This window comes from Eptesicus fuscus, chromosome 17 (genome assembly GCF_027574615.1).
Source record: "Eptesicus fuscus isolate TK198812 chromosome 17, DD_ASM_mEF_20220401, whole genome shotgun sequence".
NCBI classification, from domain to species: Eukaryota; Metazoa; Chordata; class Mammalia; order Chiroptera; family Vespertilionidae; genus Eptesicus; species Eptesicus fuscus.
Window position 1 is genome coordinate 47537667 of NC_072489.1, and position 12403 is coordinate 47550069.

Below are 12403 nucleotides of genomic sequence, written 5' to 3' on the forward strand. Positions count from 1 at the left end.
AATTATCCCCTATTTTACATTTGATGACACTGTGCTTGGAGGGAGTAAGAACATCACCATAGTTGTACACTTGCTAATTGGCTTAGCTGGGTTTTTACCCCAGCCATCGGACCAGAGTCTATGGACACCTGGCAAGTTCTGCTGCTCCTATTGAAGAACTTGACATGTTTAGAGCCACAGGGAACATTATACTTTGCATAAGTAGTTCTTCATCCTAGACACACACCAGAAGCATCTAGGGAGTTTGCTCAAGGTACAGGTACCTGAGCCCTAATCCAGAGCAACAGGATGGGACCGGAGCTTGGCCATTTGGGGACTGCTTAGTGCTTTGAATGTGCAGCCAGTGTTGAAGATAACTGTTTAGAGTTGTTCTCACCTACCTTCCACAGTCTGGGTGACAAAATGAAGACCCTACCCAAGGCCATTAGCAGTCACTATTGACATATCTGAAATTTTCTTCTTTAAAAGCAAATATTTTATTCCTAAGAAAATAACATCTCTGTTGGAAGAGTAATAGGAGCAGTATATTGTACTATGACTGTCAACCAAGAGACCTGAATTCTAGTCCCAACTGTGCCCATAATTCTGCCACGGGAGCAAACCACTTCCTTTCTTTAAACCTTAGTTTTCTTATCTGTAAAATTAGGGTGTGCTATATGATGATCTACCAGGTTCATTCCAGCAGTAACTCCATCCTGGCATTTGTATGCAGGTTGCATAAACTTTAGAAATAAAACTTCAAATCTGCTATAGGACAATGTACTCACTTCTATTCTAGTTCATCTATTTACTCCATGTTAAAGGAAAACAGGGGGACATCAGATGAAAATCCCATCTTTTTGTCAAGGCTCATTCTGATTCTCATCACTGATTGGTCAGAGTTCTTATGAGAGAGTCAGCAGCCTCCATCTAATAAGACTCATTGCCTGTAGTTGCTTTTTGAAAATGGTAATGATATACCTACACCTTGCCCTCCAACAGTCACAGCTGCTGATCTGAAAATTACAATGTCAGACATTTTACCACCTTAACATTCATCAGCTCATCTATACATCTCTTAAAGCTTAACTGTAATGGATTTTTAGGTGGCTAGAGAGGTTAGTCAAGCAAAACAGAAATCATATCAAGACTAAGTGGCATGCTGAATATACATTTCTTACCTTACGCTTGTTGGTAGGACACACGTAGAGATAACTTAAAATTGTTTTCAACCCAACTTTATCATTCAGCTTCTCATAGGTTGTCCCATAATCGGTTGACCTATAATTCAAAAGGAGCATTAATGAGGACAGAAGGATATGTTATTTGGCTGTTTGTCAGTATAATGTATGTTTTCCATAGTAGAACAGCTCTAGGGAGGTTGCTAAATGATTCATGGAGTATATAATGATGCTTAATTATGTACACAGTGGCATCATGTGATGATTAACATTTGCATTTAAATTGAATTGGTAAAAATTATGACTCCATCTCTCTGTTGCTCCTTAACCCTTGATGCATGCACATTGCATAAAGGATGTGGTTAATTTTAAAAGATTAAGAGATGAGCATGCCCCTTGTATTGAACAAAGGATAAAGAGATTTTTACTTAGATTTGACATTTCCAAACTTATGCTTTTTATCTTTGGCACAATGGAAAAGAAGGTTCTCCTGATTTACCTACAAGTTGTGTTTTCTTCCATGAGTCATAGAATATATGGTGGGTCAGTCCTTTCAGAGGCCATTCGGTCTTTTCCTGTTATTGCAGAGCAAGAAAATGTCTTCAAATGTGAAATTTCACCATCTTACTCAGTGGCCTTTTCCAAGGTTAAGCAACCTGGAGTTGAGAGGACATTGCTTCTTGGCATGACCCTACCTCTGTGGAGATTCTTTCATCTTTATCCAGCCATTGGTCAACAACCTATTTAGACTGAATAAATAGGCCTTAACCACCTTCTCCAGGAAAAGCTATTTTATATTTCAGAATTGTAATTGTATTAGACCATCATTACCACTGTGCGCAGTAGAGAATATTTTCTGTATTTGAAGAAACTGGTTGAATGAACTTAAGTGACCTATTCAAAGCAAAGAGCTGATAGGTGGTCAGCTAGAATTTGAATCTAGGGATTCTGGCCCCCAGTCCTGTGTTACCAATATTATGCCATAGCTTTATTTTTTTTTAGTTAATAAAAAAACAGGTATAAATAAAAGTTCCTTTCAGCCTACTTTTTACATATAGGAGAGTCCTGATACCATTCATTGATTCATTTATATATGTTTATAGAGCCCCTAAAAATGTACCAGGACACGACACATTGGTCTTACTCTCAAGAATCCAACAGCTTTACATGAGAGGCAGACACATATCAAGTTAAGATGTGTTAAGTGCAATGATACAGATAAGAATTAACAAGCTTAGAAAATAAAATTGGTTTAATTAGAAAAATATAAAAATGTAATCACTTTAATTCATTTCTAATATTAATAAAAGTTACAAATTCCTACAGGTCAGAAAGGCTAAACAGAAGAAATTTGTACTAATAATCTCATCACCATGAATTCAGGGACTACTCCAGATCAGGCACAGCAGCATGAAAGCTGTGGAACATGTGAGTCCGGAATTAAGGAAATAAGAATTTATTCTGGTTGAGGATCCAGGGTATTTACACCCTCAAATTTATATATATATATATATATATATATATATATATATATATATATATATATATTATAGATAATATTGCATTCTTGCAATTATATACTGTAATACAATATGTAATATATTTGTATATGTTACAAATAGTAATTATTCATAGAATTTAGATGATACTTCAAATCACCAAAGATTGGGATATTATGCAAAGACTTTTGGAAGACTTATGGAACTTGAAAATGGAAAATGGGTAGGAATTTTAAAAAGAGAACTGGTAAGAGCACTATAAACTAGAAGGCACCTTGTATAACCCAAGGTTATAACCTGCTTTCCTCAGGACCATTTGAAGAAAATCCAAAACTCTTTCATAGGAGGATCTTACCTCTGGATCATATTCTCCCCAAACTCATGCTGATGTGAAATTTCTTCCTATCTCCGAGAAATTTCTGAGACTGATTTTCTAACTTAGTGCAATCTCAGCATTTGTTTGTTTTTTCCAATTCTTACCCTGGCCTTACTGGGGTACATGAGAAAAGTTTGAAAGGTAAGTGAGAAGAGAACTTTCCCTTCTTATAAAGACATATTTGTCTCAAAAAATTTACTAGCCTTTCTCTGGCTCCTTTTCTTGGATAGCTTTTTGTATTCATTATCCTGAACAATACTTAAAAAGTCAAGAACAAACAAATAGATGCAAAATCTACATCAAGGGTGGTGATGTGAGGAAAATGTAATGCACAAATACTGTTACATTAGTAAATTTTGCTATTGATAGGGGGAAATCAGTAGAACTAGGTTGGAAAGGAGAAAATGGTTCACGTTTCCTAGAGGGTGTAAAAGGAAAGGAGGCTATAGAAGTGGGGACCAGCCCACAGAGAGGTGATTAGTTTTTATAATTTCTGTCAATTTGACCCCTGAGCTACTCAAGGACAAATAAAGATAGTCCAATAAGGATTTTATATAAAATCATCCTCATTTGCATGTGTTTGTGTGTATTTAACTGAAATCCCAGTGTGATAAGATGATAATGAAGGAACTAGCTCAGATTTACATTAGCATCTTATTTTTTTTCAAAGAGCTTATACTATGTTATTGGATACCTCCCTCTTATTATAACACTAGGGGCAGGTGCACAAATTCGTGCACCTTGAAAGGAACTGTGGGCCACAATGCTGCGGTGGGCATAGGGGCAGGTCTTGGCCCATCCTCTGCACCCCCGCCCGGCCCCTCCCGCCATGGTCCCCAGTCCCATGTCTTCCACCAGCCCCACTCCCACTCCTGCCACCATTGCTGACAGCGCTGGCCCTGCTTGCATGATTGGGGCCGCACCATCAGCCGGTGCAAGTGCCGGCTGCTGCCCTGATCGCCCCTCAGGAGCAGGGGGAGATGGAAAAGCCCTCAGGGGCGATCGGGTCTTGATGGCGCCGAGCGATCGGGACTGGCACTGGGCACTGGCAATGGGTGCCAGCAGCGGATCCAGCACTGGCAGTGGGTGTGAGCGGGGCTGTCCCGGTCAGCGGGTGCAAGAGGCGGCTGCCAACCCTGATCACCCCTTGGGAGAAGGAGGAGGTGGAGAAGCCCTGAGAGGCAATCAGGTCCAGCAACCGCTGCTCATACCTGCTGACGGTGCTGAGCAATCGGAGCCGGCACTGGGCACCGGCAGCGGGTGCAAGCAGGGCTTACACCAGCAGCAGGTGTGAGTGCCAGGCAGGACCATGGTGTGCAGGAGCAAAGAATTTTCAGTAACCACCAGAGGCTGGCCCTAATGACAGCGACTCGCATCTTGCCTTCATATGGCACCCCTGCTCACCTGCTCCACCATCCCGCCACAGCTGACACCTGGCATGTTCAGCACTCTGCCACTTGCTGCCAATGCCCACCATATTCCGCACACACCCACTGGTGGTCAGCGCACGTCATAGCAATCGGTTGTTTGGTTGTTCTGCTGTTCCGTCTATTTGCGTATTAGCCTTTTATTATATAGAATCACCAATCTAAATCCTCTGAGGTATCTGCCATGACTTTTTGTACTGTCTCTTGCCCCTTGATTTTTCAAACCTCAAAAAGTAAAATAAAATGTTTGAATTCTCAATTCCAGCAAAGCTACATGTTTAAACATTATTCTACTGTAATTATTAATAGACAGGGAGAAAAAAATGATGCATTTTCACAAACCCAAAATGGCATAGACTAGCAGTTGCTCAAGGTTGTCCCATAGAACTAGAATTAGAGTGTTGACATGTGTCATGGATAAAGCTAACTATCAGTTGGGTTACATTGGTATGATGGTACAGAAATGAAACCATTCCAACATTTGCAAACCAGCCGGCAAATATTTATGATACCAAGTTCTCTGGGTAGCACTTGTGCCAACCTCACCACATGGTTTCTCCCCTGGATGCCTCCTAGATCTCTTTACAGTCAAGCAATCAAAAGACTGTGGGCTGGCAACACAGAGGTCCTCAAGGAACTTGCTCCAACACTAAGAGGAGCCCATGTTCTCATTGGTCAATTCTTCAGCCAATTCCAGTGAAGGCGACAGTGCCCTTGGGGGGCACTGCACCCTGGAAGGCAATTCCTAGTGCCCATCTGCGAACCCCATTCACAGCTAACAGACGCTTCCAGTTATCTTCCCATGGTTAAACGTGGGAACAGTGTCTCCTTGGGATGTGGGCTCTGAAAGAGCAGAGGAGAGACAGACAGTTGAGCAGCAGGCTGCCTGGTGAGCCAAAGTACTGGCTGTTAAAAAGTTTAAGTATCATCCCTAGGGATGGGACAGAGCAGTATTATCCAAGATTTTTTTTTAAAGTTAGGAAATGCTTGATTAAACAAAATTTAATGTTCCTTTACTTCAGAACTTATAAGTTTCATTATTCATATATATATATATATATATATATATATATATATATATACATAAATTTTATTATTCTAATAAATACTGTGAAACTCTTAAGTGCATATGTCATATAGCATTTTCCAAATACATTTGATTATAAGATCCATTCTTGAGGTGAATGTAATGAGATCAGTGTTCTGAACCACATACTTTGGAGGACACAATATCAGTTTAAAAAAAGGAAAAGAAAGATTGTGGATCTTGGCTTTACAAGAAAAGGGGAACAATAAAAATATTTAAAACCAAATTTGCAAACAGAAAGGCCAGCCTATGTGAACCATATGATGTTACTATTGTTGTAAAGGCAAAACACCACCACCAACAAAACCCGAGGAAAATATATTTAAAAATTATGCATCATACAAAGACACAGACATATTTAAGATGCAATATAAATAGCCTTGAAGTCTCAATTTGTACCATTTTTTAAAACATTCCAAAATAGATTTTTTTTTTTAGGTTTTGTTTACAGGTTGACTTATCTACAGATGAAAAACAGAACTCCTGTCAGCACCTATGCTGTAGTAGAAAATGTGAAAAGCTTCAAAAAGTAAGCACTCCAGGAAAATACATATGCAAGTGATTAAATCAAAGCTGGAATGTGTTTGCTTTTGAGCTTTAATCCCTACTTTACCCTCTTTACAAACACATCTGAAATAGTGACTTTTAGAACATTTGAAAGCGTGTGTCTTTATTCACTTACCATATGCACAGAGCTAAAATGAGTTGCTTCAAGGGGTGGGAGAACCACAGTAAAGGCATGGCACCTGCCTTCCAAGAACTTATGATCACTTCCAGATAGCAGAGCGTCCCATCTGCTTGAAGGGATCAATACAGGACGTGACTAGATTCCACAAAAAGCAGCAGAAGTAAAATGTGGGATTGGATTTCCTCTACTATAATCTTATACCATCAAATGAGATAATAAATCAGCAAAAAAAAAATTGTCTGTAAACTAAATTAGGCCATAAAAAGTGCCCAGCACAATGGCTGGCATATAAGAAGCAATCTATAAGTTATAGCTTCTGTTATTCATGTTATCACTCGTTTGTTTTTTTCTTGATTTTTTTTGTATTCTTGGCCTAACACATTAAAATCCATAACATGAACCCTCAAGGTAAATCTCAACCTCTGAAAATGACTGAGATTTAGTTTTCTGAGAACAGAAGCTATTCGTAATTTGGAGTATCTTATTTATTTATTTATTTATGTTTTTATTTATTTAGAGAGAGGGGGGGAGAGAGAGAGAGAGGGAGAGAGAGAGAGAGAGAGAGAGAGAGAGAGAGAGAGAAAGAGAGGGCTGCTTCCTGCATGCCCCTACTGGGGACTGAACCCACAACCCTGGGCATGTGCCCTGATTGAGAATCAAACTGGTGACCTCTTGGTGCATGGGGCGACGCTCAACCAATGGAACCACAATGGCTGGGCCATACTGTCATATTTTAAAAGGCATGCATTAGTTTTATGTGGGACTTGGATTGGTGAAGTAAGGATAAGAACTGAAATTTACAAGTTAAAGATTTACACTGCTTCTATATAATAAATGCGCCAGAATTCCACTGCTTAATAAACTATTATGTTTCACAAACCTAGCAGATAATAAAATTGAACATGACCTAAGCACCTCATGTGCAGATTCTTATGAAATGAACATTGATATTAATCACATGTTACAGATAAGGAGGATCCAGAAGTATATCCAGCCTAGCCAAGGACACACAACTTGGAGCTTGCTCCACTTCACCCCATGGGGCACTGCCACTCTCAAAAGTTATAAGAGGTGAAGAGAATATATTTACAAAATCTAGTCCTTCATTTCTTAGTAAAAGAAATATGAACTGAAACTGTTCAAATTCCTACATGGTGTAGATCAAAACTTGGACTTTCTTCACATCCGGTAAAAGGGCAGAGGGAGAATCAATTTTAAGAAAAGTATAAGCAGAAACTCACCCAACGATCAAAGAGGAAAAGGAAACATGTCCTTTATCTGGTCCACCCTGGCTTCTGGGAAGACTAGAGATACAGGCTATGTGAGAGGGCCCGCCTCTGAATGATCTCATGCAGGTCACCAAGATGTCCCGATGCAGAGCACTTGGCATCAAACAGAATCGGACGCAGAGCCTGTGTAACTGAGTAACCATTCAGCCCCCTGGTTCCCTCAACAAATAAACGCCAGATCTGCTATTTCCACATTTACTTTTTTACCTGAAGGTTTGCAAAGTAATAATCATGGGATGCCCAACCCTTAATCCTTCTCTTTTTTTCTGCCTGACCCCTACCCCTGCCCACCCTAGTCTTGCTAATCCCTATACTTCGAAAGCTCATTCCTCAGATACTTTGACAAATGGCCTCTCGCTTCTTTCTGGACAACAACCACCATGCTGTATGACACAGCAATCCCTCCCCTTCCCCCAGCACCCGGATTCCCCTTAGCCTCTTTCATTTCTCTTCGTGCTATTTACCCCCGTCTGATAGATCAATTTGTTTTTTGTTATCTATCTTCCCCCACCAGGTGTAAGCTCCATGAGAGCAGGAAAGATGTCCGTTCTGTTCACTGCTGGCTTCAGAAGAGTACCCCAGATGCTCACAGTGTGGTTCTGAATGAATCCTGACTTGATGGATGCTTGCTTTTCTTGCGTGGCCCACTGGATTTCTACGAAGTCAGTAAGAAGCTCACACAGCCTGGCAAGGACCACTGCTCCCTGCTCTCAGCAGACACAATCAGCTATGTGGGCTGAAGTGGGATGAGTGGGCATGTTCCACGCTCCTCTACCTTTTCATCAAGAAACCTCTGCCTGACATCCATGTCCTGACCAAGACACTGACCTCAAAGGCAGTGACCATCTTTGTTCACCTTCTCCCCCCAAATCTCCCTCTCCAGGACAGTGTGGGCACAGAGCAGATGCCCTCTGCACATGGAGGGTAAATGAATGCATGATGATTAATGGACACGCTCTTTGAACCAAGGATGACCCAGGCTACCTCTTCAAAAGGTTCTAGAAAGTACCCAAATGCCCTGAGCTCCTCCTTCTTCGCCTTCAGATCCCAGAAAGGGAAAATGTTCTACCCCACGCACATCAAGCCACATGGCCAAGGTCACAAAACAAGCTACAGGGGAAACTCTGAGACAGGAAGCACCAGGGCGTTACTCAAATCAGCACCAAGGAGATGCCCTGAAATCAGAGCAGCGTTCGCCTCTTAATCGCAGCGGTGGCGTCTGTGTTTTGCTTCTTTCCTAAAATCATGAAGAGCGGCCTCTTTCATCGTGCCTAGTGCATTTGGCAGCGCAAAAGGAGCTTCCAAAGCCAAAGGCACCTGGGCTGCATCGCAGACTCTACTCTTTGATAACATAGGATGCATGAGGTTAAAGCCGTGGGAATAATTTAGGGCTCAGAAAATGTGTGTGAGTCGACATTTAAATAACTTCATTATCATTCATTGGCAGATTTTTTTAACCTGTCAGCCCAACTAATAATCTCTGCCCATGTTGTAACAAACGCCTGTGTATTTTAAATACAGTCACCAGATTCCAGTAGTCTGCCCACTGTCAAGCAAAGATCTCCAAATGCATTTTTCATAATACCTCGAGAATATATAAGGCAATCTACGTCAAACGATGGACGATGGCGAGGAGCTGAAGGCGACCGTCTCCTGCTTTTTGAATGATTCTGCCCTGAAATTCGTTTTCCTGGCAGCCTAGCCATAGAAGTTAAACGTGCTGATGAGACATTATGGTGCAGCCGAGTTGAATAAGCTTCCCTCTGCTTCTCAGATTCCCTGAACTTTTCAGGTTAACTTGCAGAATTAGAGGGAGGGAGGTTAAACCGTGGGGTCGGGGGGCAGGCTGTGTCAGTGGGATGCAAAGGAATGTCCACGCTGCCATATATCGCAGAATTTGGAATTTTCTTTTTCATTGTAAGACATGGGTGGGTACCCACGTGTTCACAAGTTGTGAAAAGTTCTCTCTCATCTTCCTGGGCTTTCTGGGCCATCGTCCTTCTTTGGTGTTAATGTTTCCAGTCACACGGGGCAGTTGAGATAAGAAACTGAATGTTATTTGCTTGTGACTGGATGCATAGCGCTCCACAGAAAAGGAGGCGATGTAGTATACAGCACATTGCCATATACATGCCCTATATTTCTGCTGTAGATAAAATTGGAGACCTATAATAATGGTAACAATAAATATAGGGGTTACCTTTACCTCTGAAATACCTTCCAGTTCATTGTTGAGTATAGAAGTAACCCACACTGGCTGGCGCTGATAACTGGATTTCTGACTATTTTGCTTAAGAAAAGGAAGGCAAAGCCCTGGCTGGTTTGGCTCAGTGGACAGAGTGTCAGCCTATGGACTGGGTCCTGGGTTCTATTCCAGTCAAGGGCACATGCACAGGTTACAGGCTCAATCCCCAGGAGGGGGCATGTAGGAAGCAGCTGATCAATGATTTTCTCATCATGGATGTTTCTATTTCTCTCTCAATAAAAATATATTTTAAAAAAAAAAGAAAGGGAAGGCAAATTAGAGGCCTTCTGTTCAGCTTATTCAGGAACAGGTATAGGAAGAGATTTCTCCTTAACTACACGTACACACGGGCGCACGTGCGTGAACACACACACACGCAGGACTGTCTGCCTCCAGTGTCTCTCTCTCATTTGAACCTTCCACTTCAGTTCAAGTTCCAGGCCCCTGCCAACTCTGGGTGTCTGGGACTCACCTGTGTACAGTAGCACAGGGAAAACTACTGCTTGTTCTCTCTCACAGATGCAGCCTCTTTCATGCTTCCGTGTCTTTGCAGTGCAATACCCCCTGCTAAACAGACACACGCTGGTGCTGGGGGCCAGGGCACATATTCTTTCTCATCTTTAGCGATTCTGCTCCACAGCCACCTTCTCGGGATGCCTGACAATGCCATCGCCAGTAGTCTTTCTTCTTTCTTCTTTCTTCTACGACATCCCAGACCCCTCTACATTGAAACTGTGGATGTTCAGAGTTTCCTGTGCTAATAGACTATGTTCTCTAAAGGCAGGATAAGCTCACATTTATCCTTTCACCCTTCCTCCTCCCCATCAAAATCCATTTGTCTACTTCAAGGCTGCACGTATGTATCCCTTCTTCCACTGAGCTTCCTCACATCACTCTGCTAAGTGGAACGACTCCTTTATAGCCCATGTAACACACCTGAACCTCTCCCATAGGCTTTTTATACTTGGCAGGTATTACCTCATACGGATCTGATGTTCCCTACCTGCTGGCCATCTACTAGAGAGCAAGATGCATTTCTGCCCAATCTCTTATCCCTCTCTCCACCATTGTAGCTTTTGCTATCATCCAAAAGTGCTCAAACAATGTTACTGCTTGAACACACTGCTCTGAAATGCTCTCCTCTATTATCAAAAGATATAATTTGAGAAATTCCACATCTGGTCTTTGCATTTCCTTTTAGAGGGTGAGGAAGCAAAAAAATAAAAAATAAAAAAATTCAGGGCTCCTCGCTGAGTTTTTGTATCAGATGGTTAATCATGACACAAATACAAGAGAAATCAGGTTTTTACTTAGGAAGAACTCATACTAATGTTTTTGTAAAATGTACTATGCATTAATTTATTAAAATATTACATATAAACATAGCAATGGAACACATAATATGTATTTATCATTTACATGGGTGAAGATACATTTAGAGAAGGTGGGAATGTCTGTTCAACTATTTAAAGAATTCTCTCTTTTGATATGACCCTAATCCCCAGACATTTCTGGTCCAACACTTCCATCTTCATGCTGAGGTCATCCATGAATAAACTACATTACCCTACATCATAACCAACTGTGTCAAACGGTTTATAAATAATAACAGTGAACATCTATCTACCAAATGCTCAAAACATACCTTACTCTGGGATAACAAGAGCTTTACAAGGATTGTCTCATTTAATTACCATAATACCCTATAGTTCTGATATGACCCCCAAGTTACAGATGTAGAGATGGAGACTTAAAGAGGTTGACCAACTCGTCCAGTGCCACACAACCATCATAGTAAGACCTGGATTCAAACCCAGGCAGCTGATTTTTGAAGCCAGCATGCTTAATGCAGAGACAAGACAGCTCAGCCGTTTATGTGTTGTGCTCTTTGTGGAATGATAGAATCATTTGTCTGGAAAGAAATGAACATTTCCAATGGAGCTCCCCTTAAATCACCTGCCTCCCAACAAGGAACCACTGCTGTTCGTAACATCTTCCAGTTATCATCCTAAAGTCCATTTTCTTTTTGAAAGAGAATCATTAGCCGAAACCGGTTTGGCTCAGTGGATAGAGTGTTGGCCTGGGGACTGAAAGGTCCCAAGTTCGATTCCGGGCAAGGGCATGTACCTTGGTTGCAGGCACATCCCCAGTGGGGGGTGTGCAGGAGGCAGCTGATCGATGTTTCTCTCTCATCGATATTTCTAACTCTATCTCTCTCCCTTCCTCTCTGTAAAAAATCAATAAAATATATTTAAAAATAATAATAATAATAATAATAATAATAATGAGTATTATAGAAAAGTGAAAGAAAGAGAATCATTAGCCAAACATCTAATAAGCCAATATAAGGGACTAATTCTTCAAAACCAGCACAGTGTGTATTCTCTATGAAGCTCATTCATTCAAGGATTCTGTATGTTGTTTCTCCCAAGTTCCAGACCCCCAGCTGAAATGGCATACGTATACATCTTCCTTGCTTTAGAATCCTTGTCAGAAAATGAATTTGAGCTGGGACTGCTCATTGTCCTGGGCTGTTTCTCCTCTTACATGGCATTTTGGTAGGCTAAAGGAGCACTGAGAATGCCTTGCTGGGGAATAAGCAAAAATAAGTAAAACATTTATCAGATGAAGC

General features: G+C 41.2%; 1 protein-coding gene across 4 annotated transcripts in view; it reads right to left on the reverse strand.

Annotated features, from left to right (window-relative positions):
* Positions 1-12403, reverse strand: part of SORCS1 (sortilin related VPS10 domain containing receptor 1) — a 467090-nt gene that overhangs the window by 221194 nt on the left and 233493 nt on the right. For all 4 annotated transcript variants that reach the window (XM_054729115.1, XM_008144286.3, XM_054729116.1 and 1 more), the window contains exon 3: positions 1161-1260. In XM_054729115.1, coding sequence (XP_054585090.1) covers positions 1161-1260 — 100 coding nt within the window. The remainder of the gene's footprint in view (positions 1-1160; positions 1261-12403) is intronic.